At 41.0% G+C, this 20113-nt stretch overlaps 3 protein-coding genes across 12 annotated transcripts in view; 1 reads left to right on the top strand and 2 right to left on the bottom strand.

Moving 5' to 3' along the window:
• Positions 1-3137, bottom strand: part of ppp1r9a (protein phosphatase 1, regulatory subunit 9A) — a 36271-nt gene extending 33134 nt beyond the window's left edge. For all 4 annotated transcript variants that reach the window (XM_028428458.1, XM_028428477.1, XM_028428487.1 and 1 more), the window contains exon 1: positions 2813-3137. The gene's annotated coding sequence lies outside the window, so the exon portion shown is untranslated. The remainder of the gene's footprint in view (positions 1-2812) is intronic.
• sgce (sarcoglycan, epsilon) lies at positions 1168-10561 on the top strand. Of its 7 annotated transcripts, none has more exons than XM_028429046.1 (12): positions 1168-1335; positions 5445-5567; positions 5725-5882; positions 6359-6431; positions 7029-7227; positions 7661-7823; positions 7937-8151; positions 8606-8632; positions 9010-9198; positions 9560-9603; positions 10011-10048; positions 10163-10561. In XM_028429046.1, exons 1-12 carry the CDS (start codon positions 1287-1289, stop codon positions 10211-10213), a joined length of 1329 nt encoding a protein of 442 aa, XP_028284847.1. In that variant the 5' UTR covers positions 1168-1286; the 3' UTR covers positions 10214-10561. The 7 variants fall into 7 exon arrangements, with proteins under 7 accessions (XP_028284847.1, XP_028284864.1, XP_028284872.1 ...); XM_028429081.1 differs by lacking the exon at positions 1168-1335 and adding an exon at positions 2391-2484; XM_028429063.1 differs by lacking the exon at positions 8606-8632.
• Positions 10562-12050: 1489 nt separating this feature from the next.
• casd1 (CAS1 domain sialic acid O acetyltransferase 1) lies at positions 12051-19808 on the bottom strand. The gene is made up of 18 exons (XM_028428650.1): positions 19312-19808; positions 18182-18278; positions 17814-17934; positions 17288-17332; positions 17139-17201; positions 17005-17049; positions 16791-16914; positions 16182-16396; positions 15668-16087; positions 15380-15469; positions 15181-15300; positions 14824-14980; positions 14579-14658; positions 14345-14446; positions 14114-14254; positions 13768-13845; positions 13280-13372; positions 12051-12986 (listed from the first exon to the last, which is right to left on the bottom strand). The coding sequence occupies exons 1-18, from the start codon at positions 19550-19552 to the stop codon at positions 12717-12719; spliced, it is 2502 nt and encodes an 833-aa protein (XP_028284451.1). The 5' UTR covers positions 19553-19808; the 3' UTR covers positions 12051-12716.
• Positions 19809-20113: the final 305 nt, after the last annotated feature.

Below are 20113 nucleotides of genomic sequence, written 5' to 3'. Positions count from 1 at the left end.
TATGTGATTTAGATCATTATGCGAGCTTTTCACTCTAAGCTGCACTCAAAGCAGGGGTGGTTTGCATGTTTCTCATCTATACAATAAGCTCGCTTACTCTCCATGAATCCTGAATTTAGAGTTAAATCATGTGCAAATGTGTTTCTTTTGTATCTTACACACACACACACACTTTGTAACAGCCCTCACTGCCGAACAGTTGTTCACAGAGTGTTTTGCATTTACTCAACAACAACCCAATTCAGGACAACTGCAAATTAAAACTTAGTGCCGACTATGCAGAAACAGAGGTGGGGTGAAATTAGTCAAAATCAGTATCACATTAGACAGATCTGTCCTTAATCCAAAATGCTGTGCTTTCTTAAACCTGTTTCTCATGCATAATAGTGCACCCACAGACCTATAGTGATTGTTGTTGGGATACATTTATACTCAGTCCATACACAGGCTCATGTGAAGATGTTGCTAAGCAACCTAAAAATAATCCAAAGGGATAAACGGGAGGGCGAGAGAAGAAAACAGCCACGCACTGCAGAACATTGAGGATGGATGGCATCATGTTTTTATGCCACCAGAGGAAGCCAAGAATCTAGTAAAGCTAATACGAATTTATCAAACAAGCAGCATGCAGTGACCATGCAGTGTCAGTGTGTTAGCCAGAATCAGAAGGATTTTCTGCAACATCACAGCTGACATCAAGGGAGCATGAGGGGGTGAATTAAGGGTCCCAAAGCCCTTTAGCAGACCTGACTTGGAGCCAAGGGGCCAAAACATGACCATCTGTCTGCTCGGACTGTCTCTGCAGGGGGGGCTGGGCAGATTGGAGCAGACTCCTCAAATATGACTGTGCCTTCTTACAGCTGTGCATAAGGAGGCTAAGACTTAATGAAGTGGGTCCATAATTTTGGAGGTATCTCTAGAGCATAATGAATTTACAAACCCATAAAGTGAAAGCAGCCACTATGGACAATGAACTTTTTAATGAGCAGGCAGACACAGGCTGCAAATATCTGTCGCAGGCAGACAATTGCAGTGAAATGTTTGCCGAAAGCATAAAGCTTCATGTTCTGATTCACATCCTGTTTTACCTTCCTCGTTTCCTTTTTTATTTTACGAGACAACCATCTTTTTCCATCCAGATGTTCAGCCAATGAGAAGCAGAGCTGTTTCCAGTGAAGGAAGGAGGCGGAGGAAGGAATGCTGCAGCAGGATGCTTATGATTATTATGGCTGTCAAAGCCTGTGGCAATTAGATAAAACATCATTTTCCATGTAAGATTTGCGAGAATGAGAAGCACCATGTCCGCCGCAGCTGCCGTGGCGTGGCTGGGTACGGGTAAGTATCGATTAAATCCACAAACACCAAGACATTTTCACGCCGTTAGCGTAGATGCGGTTTCCATGCTAGTTAGCAAGCTAGCTAGTTAGCCGGCTAATGTGTAGCTACTACTCATTTTTTCCAATGGGAGACTTGAGGAGGAGACATGGAAAAATGGCTGACGTTATACCAGTGAAGTAGCTTAATGCCACGACAAAGATGTACAGAGATATAGAACATATCCAGAGTTGTAAATAATGACACAGTCTTGCTCGATTTGTTTATTGTCCATCCTTCGTTCTATGTAGAGCAGGTGTATTTTGCCTGGCTAATGTTAGCTTAAAGAGTTCAAGTAATCTTTAATTGCCTGGGTGAAATCATATAAATGCGCTGTTGTTTGATGTTACGTCTACAAGGTGACGGCATCCTGTTAGCTCAAGCTGCCTACCATTGGCACACACGTTGCTGTTAGGGCATTAGTCACAGCGAGTTACATGTCAAATTATAATTTATCTGCAAGGCATCATTCCAACAGGAAGTTTGTAATCATCTGGGTTTGTTCAGTCAATGTTTACCTAATGTTTAAATTGCTAAATCAAACCAGAAACCTTGATTTATTCACTCTACCTGCACTTTGATTACTTTGATTGTGTTTTTTTAAAGACTAGTCAATTGTGTGTTTGGTCTAAATAATGTTAAAGTCTCAGTATCTCCCTGTTTGAGAGGTCATAGAAAGTAAGACACATGATTTACTGTTGAGTTAGAGACAATGCAGACATTTGAAGTCTCAGGGCCACAGGTAAATATTGAGAAAATAGCACTTGAAATTAAATGCTTTCAATGTGCATTTATTCATAACTCACTGCAGTATTTTAAATATGTATTTGTTGTATTTGTTTGTTTAAGTCATCTACATAGGCCCAGTTTTCTTTTGCATCTAATAATAGACTGTTTAATAGGCTGCTTAGTTCCATGTGTTTATAACTGGGTGTATTGTTTAACATTCAGTGCTGAAGGACACAGTTGTTCCATTCATGCTTCTATTCATTGATCCATTAGTTTACATTGTGCATGCCTGTGGTACAAAACACAGCACTTTGCATGAGAGAAATGTCCATATGGAGCAATCCATGGCCTTGCAGCGAAGAAGAACCTTGTACAGAGATGGTGAGTGGGTGTGTGCAGTTGTGCAATTCGTGTGTTGACCTGCTGTCCCCTCCCCCCTGTCATAACACAGTGACACGCTCAGCTGGTTCCCCATTAATACTGGCATTATTGTTTTGAGTTGTCTGTCTATCAGACTTGGCCCACTTTCTGTGGCTGTAACAACACTTTACTGAAATCTTGTATAAACCTGCCATGCTAGAAGTAGAATTTATTCTAAAATGATTTGTTAGAATATTGTTTTTAACAATATACTGATTCTTTATATAGCCTAAACAGAGGATACGGCAATTGTTAACAATCATTTCAGACAAATCAGTGATTTACTTACCTTTAAAGACTGTTAGAAGAACGAACTGGTTGTTTCGTGGGCAGCCGTGATCCTTGCCATCGCCTTTTGCATGTTGTGACACCCACTAGTTTCACTTCCACATCTGAGTTTAGAGGCTCAAACTCATCACTTACAGAATACCAAAGCCTTGGACCAAACAGTAGCAATCCTTGTTGTCTGTGCTTCCCCACTAAACACCAAAGAAGCACATGCGTTCCTCCTGACCCAGGTTGCATGTGCGTATGAAGCTGACTCAACAGACCTAAAGGACACCCTTTCCTTGTTTCTGTTTCAGCTAGTTAGAGGCCTCAGTTAGCTGGAGCCATTCAAGTGACAAGGGTGGTTTATCCCCCCCCCTATGTTGCCAACTGCATTTTTAAGTATGGCATCACTCAGCTAGTCCAAGGTCAACCCAAAAAAAAACACGACATCTGGTTAGCTATTTGCACTATCCCCATGGCTTGTTAGTGATCTACTATTTATGGACATGTGAGTCCGTTTCCAGTGTTGTGTGTGTGTGATTTGCAGTTTACAGATGATATTATATATAATAATTCTATATTTTTTTTAAACGTGTAAGGGAAAACTTTATTATGTGTCTTGTTTCTTTAAGCTAATGCCAACAGGTTAACCTGCAATGGATGGTTTTGTATTAACCTTTAATTGGTGATGTATTACGTGCAGGAGACTGCAGCAGGTCATCATCTCGAGAAAGCCTGGCAGAAAGTTACCCTGCCACAAATAAGCAGATCTGATGCTATTAGCAGATCCTCAGTGCAGCTTGGTCAGTGATCTTTAAATCCTCTGGCTGTAGTTAAAATGGAAGTGACTGTGAACTAAGGTGAGGCTGAAACACAGTCCAGAAGGAGCCTGTAAGCTGGACTGACTACTTTGCCAGGGTGTTTCGTATGCGTAAGTGTTTGTTGTTGAATGAACGATTGAATGTTGATTGGATAAAACACGTTTCAGATCCCATGGGCTATTTCTTATTCCACAGAATATTAGGCGGCCATCTGGGCTCACTCAATGTCCTGCCTGTCTTTTCCAATGTTTACACCACGTCCAGTTGGTCTCTAAGGAGAACAGAATAGCCCATGTTTGACCTTGACCGGGAGAATCTGAAAGTGGTCTTTTGTGTGGTGAAGAATTGATGAGGCCCAGTGGTTCAGATAAAGGCATCTTGAGTGTTTGCATTCAGAGTGGGTTTTGTAGATTCAAGTCATCACTGAGCCACTGGTCTGCTGGAACTGAATGAGATTTTAGTTTTGATCTCTTGAGTAACCTGGATCCTACAGTGTAACAGGGTGCTGTAAGAATGAGCATTATGCTCAGGTGCCAGAGATGTGGTGGCTATAACCTCAGGTTACTCAAGTAACACCACATTGAATGGCTGCTAAATACTATTGATTGTTTCTCACAGTGACTGGGCCCTTGGGGATATTAGACATATGATCAGTTCAGCATCTCTGTTATTGGTCACAGATGTTGCCCACATTATCATACACATGGGGCTGTTTTATAATGTTACTTCTCCAGCAGCTTATCAGTGGTCTTAGATTGCAGTTAGTCACTTTGGTCATGTAGACTGGGAGAGTTTCTTACTAATCTGAAGCTTACGGTGTCACTTAATCTTCTTTAACCCCTTTGTGCTCCCTGGTAATAGATAACAGCCAAACCTCTCATATGGACTTCCTTCGTCTTGGATTAAAATGTAAATCCTGGTCTTTTACTCTGTTCAGTAGTCTCTCTGGAAATCAGCTTCCCCTTATAGTGCAGAAATAGAGGAGTACTTTGTGTTCTCGTGCCTGTAATAGTCATGTAGAATATGCAGGTCAATACTAATGAGAAGTTGAAAAAAATGTGAGAACTTGTGACAGTTTGCCAGTAGGGAGGCACAAAGCTTTACCAGGCTCTTTCCAAGCTGCTTAATGCGTCTGGAGTTGTATGTCTGCAGGCCGGAACAGTCCAAACTCACTTTCTTTCTGTCTTGCACTTCATAGTACAGATCCTAACCTCTGCCCCCTTTTCTTTTTCCTTGTACACTCACTCTCAATCTCCCATGGTGATTAAAAAATGAGTTCCCACCCACAGTGGGAGATAAAAGTGAGAACAGAAAAATGCTGTGCAAAAATGCTAAAGAGTGAGAGGGAGAGAGAAATAGTAAAAGGGTAAGGAAGGACATGAAAAGAGGGAAAGAGATGGGTAAACCACCTCCAGCCTTAACATTGTGCCAACTTTTGTCAAGGGACTGCTATTTTCCTTGTAATGCACTTCACAAACAAAGACTAAATATTCCTATTTTAAATGGTGTGGGGATGAAGGAACAGCATAATGCAGAGCCAAATAATGGAGGGCATGAATGAAACTCAGTCTGAATGACTCTTATTAGTGCTGCTTTTACTCACAGTGCCTTTTAGTGGTTAGTGGTAGCACTTACCACTTACAAGCTAAATTGTAGTATTTCCAGCAGCTAATAATAATGTCTACTTACCTGATTACCTATCTTACACTTTTGATTGAAAGTGTGAAGTTGATGAATGTCTCTTCTTTTTTATTCTGTACTACAGTCTGTTCATTAACAGAAAATGCTCTTCTAATTTCCATTCCCCTTAACATTTGATTTGTTTTTTAGTGGTCACCATCTTGTCGAGGTCGCATGCAGACCGTAATGTGTACCCATCTGCAGGAGTGCTGTTTGTCCATGTTCTGGAGAGAGAGTACTTCAAAGGAGAGTTTCCTCCTTACCCCAAATCTGGTATAATATTCTCATATGAAATATTGTGCACTTCACAGTGGTGCTAAATAGGGTTGAAGCACTTTATTTAGCTAAAAATACTCATGTTGATTATAGAATTGGTGCTGATGCATAACAAATCACTGGGCCACTCCTTATTAAGCTTCTCTATCTATAGGCGATGCAAGTAATGACCCAATCACATTCAACACCAACCTGATGGGCTACCCTGACAGGCCAGGCTGGCTGCGTTATATCCAGAGGACTCCACTTAGTGACGGAGTGCTCTACGGTTCTCCCACTGCAGAGCATGTTGGCAAGCCCACTGTCATAGAGGTGGGTGGTTGGAGCGTGCTCAAAGAGAAAGAAGAGGAGATGATTTGTTCTGCTATTTATTATGTGGAGAGAGGAAACAGAATACTGCTTTTTGTGCTAAAAGTGTTAAAACAGAAGACATTGTCAAGCATCTGTAGTCTGAGCTGTGAAAGTAATTAGGAAGAAACATATTAGAATTGATTTTACTGAGCCCAGCTAATTTGTAAGCATTTCGTAGTAAGACAGCACAATGTTATGCTTTGTGACTTCAGACTTAAATTCCATTATGTTTTTGTGCTTTTGCCTGTCCCCCATAAGCTACTGGAGAAATTCTTTCCCAAAAGACTTAACATTACCAATGGAGCACATGTGGCGCTGTATGGCGCCTCAGCTGGGTAAAGAACCTGTGTCATGCACTAGCGCAGCCTTGCCCAGAGAGCTGTTTCCATATAAGCTGCACTGATCTGGGCTTAAACTTTCACCCCTGTGTGTTGCAGATTACTGCTTATAACAGACGCACTTTCGAGACAGCACGGCACAACTTGGTCATAAACATCATGGCTACAGAAGGTAAGAGGCTCCAGTATGAGAGCTTTGAGCAAACCAAGATCAGTTTGCATTTCCCTGATTAAATTCTGAGGGCACATTCGGTATGTGGACTGGTAGCTGGCTGACGGTAACTGGCTTCCCTTAAACAGAAAATGTTAATATAGGTGACTTATGTATGTATATATATATATATATATATATATATATATATATATATATACACACACACACACACACACACACACACACACACACACACAAACACACAGTCCTGTAATGGTATGTTTTATGGAAAGCCCGCACTGAAAGCAATCTGTGCTTGGCCTGGCCTGTTGACCAGTCACAGTACATGCATTTCAATGTGAAGTGTGATGGGAGAGTGCTCAGCAGCTGCTTGCAGTACTATTGTGACATCACCCTTCCTGTGCTGTGGTGTCATGTGCCATTTGGCCCCAGAAGGCTGAGCAGACACACCAGCATCTGCTGGGCAGACTGCTAAACTGGCGTCAGCGCTGCAGTAGTAATAAAGTAATAATGATGTCTACAGAGCGCCACTGCACCATTGATATGACGCCAGCCTCCCAGTCCTAACTGTTTCCTCCCTGTCTGTGTGCACAGAGTTCCCTCTGCCTTACCAAGCTGAGTTTTACATCAAAAACATGAATGTGGAGGAGATGCTGGCCAGCGAGGTGCTGGGAGACTTCCTGGGAGCTGTGAAGAACGTATGGCAGCCTGAGCGGCTCAATGCTATCAACATTACCTCAGCACTGGACCGTGGTGGCCGTGTGCCCCTGCCTATCAACAACCTAAAAGAAGGGTGAGGATCTGTTCTAGGTACAGCTAAATCAAAAATCAGGTTTAACTGGCCTCTCTTCATCATCTGCACTAATTAATATTAGTATAACAACTAATTAATATTATTATGTAAACAAAGTGCACATGGTTTAATGCTTTTGAAGAATCTCCCCATGTGCAACCCTGTCACCTCTTTGAAAAACTTTCAGCCCACTCACACCATGCTGGATTTTTATTTAATTGGTGCCTTAGAGAACCTCATTTTGTTGTGAGTTAGATGAATACACTTGGCTGTCAGTGCTGACAGACACTGTCAGTTCATTTAGTTTAGAGAGGAATAGCCGACATGAGCTGCCATAAGTTGCGTATCAAAGATTCATGCTGACGTTTTGGAAGATGAAAGCTTCTCTTCTCATCTCATTGCTTCATGTTTCAATGTCTCCTCCTTTCCTCAGTGTTTATGTGATGGTTGGCGCTGATGTTCCCTTCTCGTCGTGCCTGCGGGAGGTGGAAAGCCCACACAACCAGCTGCGATGCAGTCAGGAGATGGAGCCTGCCATCAGCTGTGACAAGAAGTTCAGAGCTCAGTTTCATATTGACTGGTGCAAAATTTCTCTGGTGAGAACTAGAAGCTTAAAGTTTTTTAATACTGCTGAATAAGAGGGGATAAAAAAGTTATTTCCTGCTCTATCTTCCACACATACTGAATTCATTCTTACTCATGTTTTTAGGTTGACATCAATAAAGTAGTCCCGGTTTACATTACTCGTCCCGACCCAGGCACTGGGATCCTGCCTGACTTTGGGGAGTACAAACCTCCATCTGAGTTTCTGAAGAGCCGGGACTACTTTTCTGACTTCCTTGTCACACTGGGCGTTCCCTCAGCTGTGGCAGTAGTCCTCTTCTTCATCCTTGGCTACACTATGTGCTTCAGACGGGAAGGGGTGTAAGTGTGCTTGGTCTTATACTATTTGAGCAGAGCAGTGAAAGCTTTACTCAAGTTTCTGAAAACTATCAGAAATTACAGTGAAGTGAAGGGCCCAGTTAGCAGCAGGATAATGAGATAAAAGTGGAAATCTGGACTGGAACTGCAGCTTATCATTACCATTCACTGGTGTGTTCATTTATATTAAGTTCCTCATCATTATCTGTCACAAGTTTTTTTTTTGTTAACGCTGTTGTGTACATCTTGATGTTTTAAAGCACAGCCAAAACATTGAAGATCATTCATCCGTGTTACATTCTTACATCATTTACAGGCTGGGAGAGACGTGCCCCCTTTGTTCACCACATCATCGACAATTCGTGTCTTTATCCAACATTATCCGCTCGCTTGTGTGTAGATGTTGCTTTAACTATTAATATTAGTATTTAATTCATCCATTTTGTTTTGTTTCTAGGGAAAAAAGAAACATGCAAACACCAGAGTAAGTGTTTTACCTCTCCTGTGTTCTTTATTTTGGGTCTGTTTCTGTTCCCTCCCCTATCTTTTGTTTGCAGTTTTTGTCATTTTGTTGTTACTGATGGCTGTTACATATCCATTCATATACTCATATGTGTGTTGACATCCATCCATCCAGTGGGCTGCTGAAAATTTTAATAAGGGCTGTTAACAGTTTAATTAAATAGATTGACGGCATACTCAGATCACAGCAATAGGTGAGGTGGATGTTATGTTGCTGTTGTGCATGCACAAACTGAGAGCAGAACAAAGGATAAGATCAGTAAAGTTCTGGTGAAAGAACGGCAACCATGATGTCAAAAACATGCTACAATACAACTTCATTGCTTCTTCCGTCTCCAGCATCCAGCTGGTTCACCACAGTTCCATCCAGAAATCCTCTAAGGAGCTGAGGAGCATGTCCAAGAACCGAGAGATCTCCTGGCCTCTTTCCACCCTGCCTGTCTTCAACCCAGTCAGCGGCGAGGTGGTGCCACCCATCCACCCTGACAACTACGAGACCACCAGCATGCCACTTATGCAGACACAGGCGTAAGTTGAAGGATTTGGTAGTAAGGGAAGGCACAAATAAGCAGTCAAGCACATGCTTGTGATTGTACAGGAAAACACATATGCTCATTAGCAGGCGCAGATGTGAGGCTTGTAGGCGCCAGTATAGGAAAAAAAATCTGTAGAAACAATGCCACTATGGTTTAATCTTGTTTTCCAGCAGCAGTACAATGTTTACAGCCAAAGCTGCAGAATGCAAGTCAGGTCTTTTGTAAATACGACCACAGCTTATAGGTTCAAGCTATCCCATGATTTCTACTAATGGGCTTGGAACTAAAAAATGCGTTAATATGAAGTATACCACGCTTTCACATGATACTAAATATGAGTGTCTTGATTTCAGGAATCTGCAAAACCAGATTACAATACCGCAACAACGGCCATCAGGTAAGTTTTTCCTTCGGTCATGCAATCTGATGTACATTGTCTGCATGTGTAATCTGTGATGTAACAATTAACAGATTAGGATTTACATAAAAAAAGTTTACAACATTTAAATAATCTAGGAGCTGCATGTGCATCAGTGCTTCTGCTTTATGTCATGCTTTTTTTCCTTCAAATCAAATTAAGTGCAGTCCAAGTAAAATGCCTCAACCTCATTTACTGTTCTGACATAAATAACATGAAGGTCATGATTTCAGTCCATCCCTTCTGTGCACAACTGCAACTCCACCCCGTCGGTTGTCCTCTGCTGCATGAGATAACTAACTGGCGTCTGAGCGCCCTCCTGTGGACATGGCGCTCAGCTGCATGATGCACTAACTTGCTGCTCTTTCTGTTCACTGCTAACAAAGGAGACAATTATGTCATGTCGACATTTCGAAGGCTGGAGGTAGGTGCTGCTGTTACAATTTGCTAATCTCTTTCGCTGAACAGAATCAATATTATTCATAACATAAATATGTTGCTGACAATTCAGATTAACATTCACTTCTCTTTATTCCAGGTAAATGGTATTCCTGAGGAGAGAAAGGTTGCCGAAGCACTGAATCTATGACCACAAGCACCAGTGTCTGGGCTGGCTTTGTTACAATGCCTTTCATGTTCTTTGGGTTTTTTTTTCCTAACATTTGTGCCAATGCATGTTTCATTGTCCATATGCACTTACACTTTGGAAGAGTGAGTGTGAAAGAGTTAAGTAGAGTTAAAATGATTAGAAATATACAATAGAATATTTTGCAATTGTATGTAATTCTTGAAATGGTGGAAAAAGTTTCTATTTACTTGCTTTGCACAAGGGGCCTCTTTAGAGGGAAAGGGAGTTTTACATTAAAATGCTTTGGTTGTCATGTGTTTGTAATTTCATGTACTGTGTCACATGGTAACAATAAATGCTTTCAGAATATTTGGTTTCTGTGATTTCATGAAAAAAAAAAAACAAAAAAACAGCCCAAAACAGCAGCTTTTATGAAGGTATTATTATTATTGTACAACAGAATAAAAGCATTTATAAATAATATGGATACATTTCACATTTCTTTTAAGACATCACAAAAAATTACATGTAACATATTTCAAAGAGGCCCTGCAAAGGGGTTTAAATAGTTGTTGCTTTTCATGTTGCATGACCCAAAGAGATCAATTAAGGCCTGAAACAATTACCAAATTTGCTGTATAACTGCTGTATAAATAATTGATCTGTCGTAGATGAGAGGACAGATCAGTAAACTTTACACATCGAAAGGAAACAGCAACATAGAATTTGCCGTTCTCATCTATACAATGAGGTGCTGAATGGTTTTCTGTTAGAGAACTACATTATCTAATAAGTGAGATAAGAGCGTGGTGCAGATAAGACCTCCAAATGCTGCAGATTGTTGCATTGCAAAGAAAACAACATGGGCCCATGTCTTCCTTTTAAACAGAAGCTACATAAGTGATGATGTTGATTAAACCTTGATTTACCTAATAGAAAATATGCCAAAGTGCATGCAGCATCTGCACTGGTACCATGTTAAACTCCTTAAATACTGTATTTACCTCAAAGATGCAAATACAGAAATAAAGTGCTTTCTCAGATGTCTGTGAGGATCAACAAGCAAAAGAGGCATGGCCCGTTTACCAATTGACAAAATATAATATTTTCATTGATGCAACAGTAATGTGTCTTATCAGCTCAGTCAGTGCATTACCACTAAATGTTGATGCAAAGTGCCTAAAAAGATGGAAGCTTGTGATCCCAGCTACATCACAGATGTGACTCCACGCAACTGAAGATGTGCTGTATGTATAAGCCACTTTTAAAAAAAAATTCAAAGGCATTGAGTTAAAGAAATCACTCACTCACTGATGAAAAAGTTAACTGGTTGAGACAGCTGAGGGAGGATGTAATATTGTAGAACATTATGTGCAACTTGGTGCATTCACCACCAGAACTATGAGGCAACGTAACGGCAACGAAAGGGTGCTGTATAAAATAAATCTCTCAGTCTATCATACAAATATACACAGACTAGGAAGTGAGCTGCTAACAGAACACATGGGTAGTTTGACTATAAAGAGGCTCAACCTCATTATCAGGTAATCATCTATAAGGTTCAGTGATGGGTACAAAATTGTCTATGTAATACTTCCTTCACAAATAGCAGTCATGGGCGCCAAGTACAAAATAAAACAAAGCCAAAAACTGTATAAAATATAAGCTTAATTTAAATCATTAAATACTGTACATATCACATAGAATTTCAGAGCTACAGCAGGTGACCACAGAGCCTTTCTGTAAGGCAAATATTTCTAAAATTACTCACAAAAAACATTAGCAAAAATATGTTGAAGAATGTTTTAACAATTGCACCCCGTTTTTTTTTACTTCACTCTTGACAGTTTTTTTTTTAACATCACCCAAGCCATTGTTAGTCCATATTTTGCATATTTAGATATCTAACACTATTTTCTTGACGTCTCCAGAAATACTATACAAAGTAATGGCGCTAGTAAAATGCAGCACAATTAAACATTTGTCATAAAAACAGCAGATATCTGAATATGTAAAATATGGATCCACCTGAGTGAAATGACCTTCAGCTGCTACTGCCATGTGGACGGAGTGTGTGGCGTAATGACAGGAAGTACTGTACGTGACAAAATCTTATTAGTGTGTTTGGCTAAATAGAATCTAAGCTGCAAATTTTCACACAGCAAGCATGATGTCTTGAAATGAGAGGAGATTCCAAATCCAGGACCCAGATTATGTAAACATGTGTTTTGTTCTTTTCTCTTTTGTGTAATTTGCTCTTAAAGGAGCAGTTCCCCCTCTGTTTGGGGGCTTTTTTTTCCTTCAGTGTGTGACTTTCACAGCAGTCAAAAACCACAGACGCTGCTGAAATGAGGCAGACAGACACTGTTCTCCCACAGGTAACAAGCACTGTCTCTTGAGGGCAATAGTAGCTTTTATTTCCGGCTGCACCTGGCTTGTATCCGTACCTCACTTTAATCTCATTATAGGTTCAGCAAGTTCTTTATGCCTCCTTGCCCCCCCAAACCTCATCATAAGGTGTCCATTAGGCGCCAGGTGTGGGCTGGCTACCCCTGGGTAACAACAACACCACCAGACTGCAGAGCCCAACAGCCAATAGTCTTTTCAGCAGGGCCATGCTGTCTTTTGGGATAACCACTTGGGCCAAGTCATTGGTGATGAGGGACACCTCATGAGCCACACAAACAAAAATGAATGTGCTGACCATGATGTTGAGTGAAGGGTTTCCTGGGATCAGGACTAAAATTCCCTTGGTGTCTGCTGCAAGCCAGATGTGGTACTGACATATGAACAGCTGGGGGAGACAAACGAACAAATCAATTCAAGTTGTGTCCACAGAGGTAGAGAGCATTGTGCACAGAACCACTTCACAAGAATTCAGTGTGAGAGAGTTCTGATGTGTGGTCTTTCTGTGGGTGTTTTACAAACCTGCAATGAGTTGTCAGATTTTGAACATTGCAGTTTCTTGTCATTTTATCTGTTCTGTTTCCTCGTTTTATGTCTTTTTACTGATTGTTTGTTTCACAGATTCTCTGGATTTTTTTTATAAGGATTATATTAGAGACTCTCATGCAAGGATCACCTTACCTCCAAGGAGATCTTTCCAAACCATGCAAAGAATGAGCTATATATAGACCGGGCATAGCCAGGAATGTTCCTGATGAGAATGAAGGCCAAAATCTGTGGACAACAGAGAGTCAAAGACATTTTCAAGAGTCACAGTGTGACGACATAATGAGATTCTTATCATATGCAGTTCCAATCCACAAGTCAAAGAGCTTTAAACACTTGAGTCATAGCAGATATAAAAAGAGAGGAAACTTTGTCGGTGTCATTATCTATTGCACTACTCCATGTCCCTTGTGTGTGTCTGGTCCTAGATGGTATGTGTAGCCATAAAGGAAGGCAACTCCCTACTTATTACACCCATTATCCTGTTGTGTAGTCAAGATTATGGCACTATAAAGCAAAAGAATTATAACCATGTGGTACAATCAAACAGTTATTCCTAGCTGTCAAACCACCTGATAAAAATAGAAAAACAAAGCTAGATATAACAGTAGATAAAACTGTACCTGGACCACAGAAATGTAGGGATGCATCTCGTTACACTCTGTTTTGGTTTTACAGCTGCTTGCCCATATAGAATAAGTCTAGAATGATGAGAAAAAGAAGTAGTTAGTAACTGTATGAATGAAAAATGAAGGCATTGACTCTAATTTGAATAGCCTGGAGCCAGGCAGTTGTTGTTGTCTCCAGGGAATACAAACAAGAACTTGCCCAAGTCACTTATGGTTGCTAAGGCTTCAGGGTGTGTCACATGTAAGTATACATGACTCCTGTTGTAATGACAAATTCTGTTCTTTGCAAGTATTTTAAAGTGTAAACCTCAGCATTGTGTTAGCAAAAGAAAGGTCTTACTATGAAGGAGACCACAGAGAGTAAGAGGAGCAAGTTGGAAATCTTGGCAGAGAAGAGGGTCTCCCCTTTGCCCTCTGACAGCACCTGACGCTTCTGCAGCACCAGATAGATGAAGGCAAATAACATCCCATGTATAACCGCCTGCAAAACAACATTACCACTGTAAATGTTTGGCATGAAATCCATTAAATGACAAAGCTCAAAGGCAGAGACAGAACACATTTGACTTACAAATCGGTCCAGCTTCCACCTAAACCACCACTCATGGATGCTGCCGTTCAGCTCAAAGAGCTTGGAGATGGGCCATACAGAGAAAATACTCTCAAAAAAACCCTGGAATGAAATGCCCCCCGAAAAAGTTAAAATCACATTCTGCCATAAACAACTATGTGTCTATTAGGCCTTTTTATTTAAAGTTAGAAAAGCCTTAAGTAGAATTGAGGTTGTAATGTTACATTTACCTACCTGTGAAAAGGCAAAAAAGCTGATGAGCAGCAGGAGGCCCAGTAATTTTGCCAAGACCCCAAGATGCCACATTCCACTGTCTGTTTAGAAAATAAGGTAGAAATTTAGGTCTGACACATTTATTTTTTTTAATACATTAGTCCAAGACTATGAGTTTTGCTTAATTAACTATTTATTTTGGCAGTTGTGTCACTGCATACAAGACAATGACACCAGTGTATATGGATACGTTATTTGACACCTACTGTTGGCCTTCTTCTGAAGAATCTGAGGCCACATGGCCAGCGTGGTGTAGATAATTACAAACCAGAAGGTAACCAAGGGGACAAAGTAATAGAACTGGTACGGCCTGTCCATGACAACGCACAGCACCAACACCAGGAAATTCAGGCGGAATAGCACCTGTGAAAGATTCACAGAAAGAAATTGCTTTCCATACAACCTCCCTTTTGTCGTGTCCAGAAATTACTGGTTAATGAGAACAGTAACAGTTGTCACAATTCACACAGGAATAATATAGTTATAGCATCAGTCTTATATTGTATACAGTTTGTCTATTATTATAGTTTAGGAGGCATTAAAAGTTAATGTATAAACCTCACCTGGCACACTCTATAAAGTCCAAAGTCTCCTTTAAGCCAGAAAAAGGAAAAGTGTCCATAGCCAGTCTGAAACAGGTACGCCGCTACCAGCACCCGCACATGCATGTACACAGGAATGAACTGAGAAAAAGAAAAACATCATTATGTTGTTACCATTACAATCTCAAATAGCCGTGCAGGGGACTTTTTGAAGACTCACAGCACTGGCTCCAGATATGTGGTAGATTAGGATGACAAGTTGCATCCAGCCTTTCCACTCATCAGTTTGTTCTCTGTTCAGTGATTTGGTCTGCGTGGAGAGAAACAAAAGAGACAATGAAGAACATGTGTAACTAAAACTGTTGTTGACCTATTAAAGATCACTGTCCCTGCTGATGTCAACATCAGAATGTACCAGATTCGATTTTATTTTTGACTGTGGTGTTTTAGCTAAATATTTTCACAAATTAAAAAAATTATAATGCCACATTGATCAGTGCCAGCTCACCTCCTTGCTGTTTTCACTGTAAAACACTCCCAGCACAAATATATAGATGAGCGGGATAAAGAATGTTGAGTGTGTGTAGAACTTCTGCTCTTTCATGAACACATCTGCTCTGTCACAAAGGTAGAAATAGCCCATTATGACGCCCATCTTGCAGAGAGCCTGGAAAGGGGCCTTTGGACCAAAAGGGACAGCTGCAGTCGCTGGCTTCTTCTCCTCAAGGCTCTCCACATCAGGGGGCACGGGCCGGCGGTGGCGGTTGTTGCCGAGGATGTGGAGGACCAGGAAGATAAGGGCTGAACACAGGAAAAAACAGGCTGACAGCTTCTGAAGGATGTTTGGGGGTGGTAGTGTCTGGCAGCAGGAACCGTCAATGGGCCTCAGTAGCTTGTTGCACACAGAGTTCATGAGGACCATGGCTCCCTGGCAATAAGATGCGAGTAATATTTAGCGACACAAACTATATTTTTATGCTGCTAATCTAAATAACAAACAACTTGTTCTTAAATTAACCTACCACATTCCTGGTGCTCTCAGGCAGATGAAGGCCGTCATCTGACTTGGTAATGGTTTCCAGTGCAGCCTGACGAGAGGCAGCCAACAGCTTGATCCGAGATCTGCCACTACGCTTGCTGCTGTTGAGCACATCCACTGCTGCTTCATTGTAGAGCTCCAGTTGCTGGTTAGTGATCATCTTCCTGTTCTCGCTTAATGCCTCCTCATTTACTGGATCTGGGGCATGTAAGAGGGAAAAGAGGTTTCATATGAAATTACTAAATATGTAAACTTTACTTTAAAATACATGATTAGCATTTTTTATTGTTTTTTAATGTTTGCTTAAAGTCACACCATCAATTTTAGCAGTAACAATATAAAAACACATTATGCCGTAAAAACATTTGGGGCAAACAAGACTTGAAGTAAAGTAAAATTGCTTGTATGGAATGTATGCATACTTTGGCAGAAGTCATCCTTATAGTAATCCTATTTGACATGAATGCAGTCATCACATGAGAGATTAACTGCGGCAGTGAAGGCAACAGGCGGTAATGCTTTACCAGCCTGACTGAGATGACTGATCATAACAAGCTGACACACTGGGAATTTTCCTAGAGGCTGAACTCGCCTTGCAGGACCCAGTAGACCTCTCCATGGTCTGCCAGCCTCTCTAGATGCACAGCGATGGCTGTCAGGTTGACTTTATATTGCTGCAGGGTTTTGCTGCTGCCACCGTGCAACTTGATGGACCACTGTAGTAAATACACAAGTAGATAACATCAAAATTTAGGCAGCATCTTGCATCTGTCTAGCATTGCTAGGTACACATTTATAAAACTTACAGTGGCAGCTCCCAGGATGACAACATCAGGCTTTAGTGAAGCTTCCTGCACAATGAGAGATGATGATGAAAGAAAAAAAAAATCAGATTTGTGTTACCTTTCCAATTTGTAGACAACAAACCGTTTATACTCACACGTGTCCATGATATCAAGCGCTCCTTCATTGAATTATTTGCCTCTGGATACCACAGAAAGTCCTACACACAAAGGACATATGTATTTAAAAACATTTAAAAACTCTTTTTATTGGGTGGACGATAAAAGGCATCTAGAAATAGCTCACCACTTTAACTGAGGAACTCTGTTCTTCAAAGGAAATGTCCTCATGCTGCGGACATTAAATGCAGACAGACAGAGAATGTCTGTTAGAACAATATTCCTCATTTTCATCCCACATCAGACCAAAATAGTTTCTGCTGCAGATATGTATATAGAATGTCTTTGTTGCATTGTGCAAATTGACATTTTCTTTTTGATGCAGTGCCCAGTGTAGTTTTTTTTGAATCACTCATTATCAACTGAGGAAGTGTAGGAGGAAAAGACTAGTCTCACAGGAAGACACACTGGCCTGCCTGCAGGGATTGATACAGGCTGCTGGGATTGATACACACGGCTCTACCAAGTATGTTGTTGTAGCAACCTTAGTCAGTCAGAACATAGCATTGGGATTCTGATAAGTATATAAACTTTACTGAGTATATACGAGTAAATAAATGAATGCGCCTTACATCTGTAGAGAGAGTGCAACATCACTACACAGTTCAACAGTTACATAAAAGCACTAGCTTGAATTGTGTTCTTATGATTACCTTGTTTCCATCTTCTTTTCGCTCAGGGTCAATTATTTTGACAAAGGAATAAAATAGCTGCCTGATCCGTGAATCACCAATGAAGGCCACCCGCTTCTCAGCAAGGCAGGTTTTGGCTTCACTGTGAGAAAAAAATGATGGTGAGGAGTCTGCAGATGGAAAAATCCTTTTATGTGCTTAACTATTTCACAAACAACCTTAGACCTTATTACACAAAAAGTTATGTCATCAACTCACTATTCAGCTCATGAATTAGTCATCCATACTTACAGAGGCCTTCATCCACATCTATTACTGCTGCATGATAAGCTGTTGTCCTAACCATACTGTAAATGTATAGTAGTACCTCTGGAGTTAGAGGGACTCACATGCTTTTGTATTTGTGCATCATGCAGCCATAAGGCTGCCACACGTTCTCCCCCAAGTAACGTCCTCTGGATAGCAGCCATTCACATGAGTCTCCGCCTGGAGGCAAACAGAGAGAAGTTCCAGTAAGGCCAAACAAAAACCCTTATTCTTTCTTTCAACCACAGTTTCTGTATGACTGAAACCTGCTGTCTCAATAGTACCCTGGCTTTTCATTCAGTGCAGTCAAAGGACTATACAATACATGGCTCTGCTAGGGGCCACAGTGCAAAATGAAGTCATCAGCAATTTAGCTCAAGCATAAATCTCTCCAGCTATTCATTTGTGTGCAAAATGAATAGAGCCATCTGCAACTGAATCAATCCATAGAAACAGGCCAACATGAAGGGTGGGCAGGCAGGGGAAATAGATGCTGGTATCATCCGCAGCCAAAGCAGCTGCTCACAGTGTGTGCACAGAGGTCTACGCTTTCTTTTCCTTTACATGATCGAAGTCCACTGTGCAGTCCAGCTGGTCTATGCCACGTTCTTATTTCTTTTTTGGTCCAGCGTGTCGTTGTTAATCTTGAGACGAGCTAAATGTGATCCACCCATAACATCGAAAAAAATTAAGACTCTATACAGACTGTGCAAATGTACTTAAGTGGTAAAACTTGCGTTTGTTTCGCGTTTACTGCACAACACATACATTTATGAAAACCTTTACTGATTATTAAACGCGACTAAATAAGAAGCACCGGCTTTCTGCGTGACAATGTCCTAACAACGGTAAAAATGTAAAATGTTAGCTTTATCAACCTACACACGGCTTTTCCAGCGTGTTCTGACAGGAGCATGTAAACACAGCTAAATGCAGTGTTAGCTTTATTCGGCTAGCTAATCGGACAAAGTCGATTCGTGCAGCTAGTTTAGGTGAATGCAGTCTCTGCGACTCTCTGTTTGTTTCGAGTAAGGCTTACAGTCTGTACATTTCTCCTCTTAAAGGCGACACTGGATAACGGCACTGTGCTAAGCTGCACAGTGAAGTGCTCGTAGACACAAACAACTAGCTACCCGTTAGCAATAGCTTGTGTCAAGTGGTTCAGTGGCTGCATCAACACTAAGTTTAAAAAAAAAAACAAATGTTCACTTACCTCCATAGTAACGCGAAGCTGTGTGAAACACGAGGAGTAAAAGAACAACTACTAGCGATATCAGTTTGGCATTTTTAATGGTAAAATGTTGATTTATTTCGCGTTTGCCCAGGCTATAGGCCAGGACCGCCATCTTTGCTCCTCCATGACAACAAGCAGCTGTGCGGTGTAGCGGCGGCGGAGCTCCTCTTGGTGCACCATCTGCCTGCTCGGCTCCATGCGGCACCGCCTCCTCCTCCATCACTCACCGCTTGTTTAACGCAGGTGCAGATTTGAATAAGTTTCACGGGGATTCCACGTTTAGTTTGTTTCAAATTATATGTCTTAGTATATATAAGTGCTGTGTTTTTATACTAAATTAAAAAAGATAACTCTAAGAGAGTATAACCTTTCCTGACTTGACAGCTGTAGACGGATCATTTAAGAAAACTGTGTGTAATTGTCCAGCTGTGACGCGTTTCCAGTACTACTGTGGTGAGTTTGCATAGTCTATTAGGCAACTACAGCTGGCCTCGTCCCAAATGTTAAACAGTAGATCATGTGTCTACAAAAAATGATTTACTACGTCTTTAAAGAGAGTCGTGTGCATTTACGCACATGGTTACAGCAGCAACAACTTCATTGAGGAGACAGGATCAATCCAGATCCAGGAACAATTGACACTGTGTGCTTCTTAGCGCCAGACAGAGGTAATATCTTAAAACACAAAATGAAGGACTTTATTGACTTTATCTTGTATTCATTCTTTACCAGTTTGGTGTATTAAGGGTGCTCTCAGACAAATTACAGTGCTCAAAAATAA

The sequence above is a fragment of the Parambassis ranga genome, chromosome 2 (assembly GCF_900634625.1).
Source record: "Parambassis ranga chromosome 2, fParRan2.1, whole genome shotgun sequence".
Taxonomy (NCBI): Eukaryota; Metazoa; Chordata; class Actinopteri; family Ambassidae; genus Parambassis; species Parambassis ranga.
Note: the sequence above shows the minus strand (reverse complement) of the source record. Positions and strands in the feature narration are given on the sequence as shown.

Bases quoted from the DNA above. Each gene is read 5' to 3' on its own strand.
- casd1 (XM_028428650.1), bottom strand. From the start codon at position 19,552: ATGGAGGAGGAGGCGGTGCCGCATGGAGCCGAGCAGGCAGATGGTGCA. The intron at 17,333-17,813 runs GTAATCATAAGA...TAATGTCCGCAG, and splicing joins GAAAAGAAGATGGAAACAAG to CATGAGGACATTTCCTTTGA. The intron at 15,301-15,379 runs GTGAGTCTTCAA...TCTTTTTCTCAG, and splicing joins ACATATCTGGAGCCAGTGCT to TTCATTCCTGTGTACATGCA.
- sgce (XM_028429029.1), top strand. From the start codon at position 1,287: ATGAGAAGCACCATGTCCGCCGCAGCTGCCGTGGCGTGGCTGGGTACG. The intron at 8,633-9,009 runs GTAAGTGTTTTA...TTCCGTCTCCAG, and splicing joins AGAAACATGCAAACACCAGA to CATCCAGCTGGTTCACCACA. The intron at 9,199-9,559 runs GTAAGTTGAAGG...TCTTGATTTCAG, and splicing joins CCACTTATGCAGACACAGGC to GAATCTGCAAAACCAGATTA.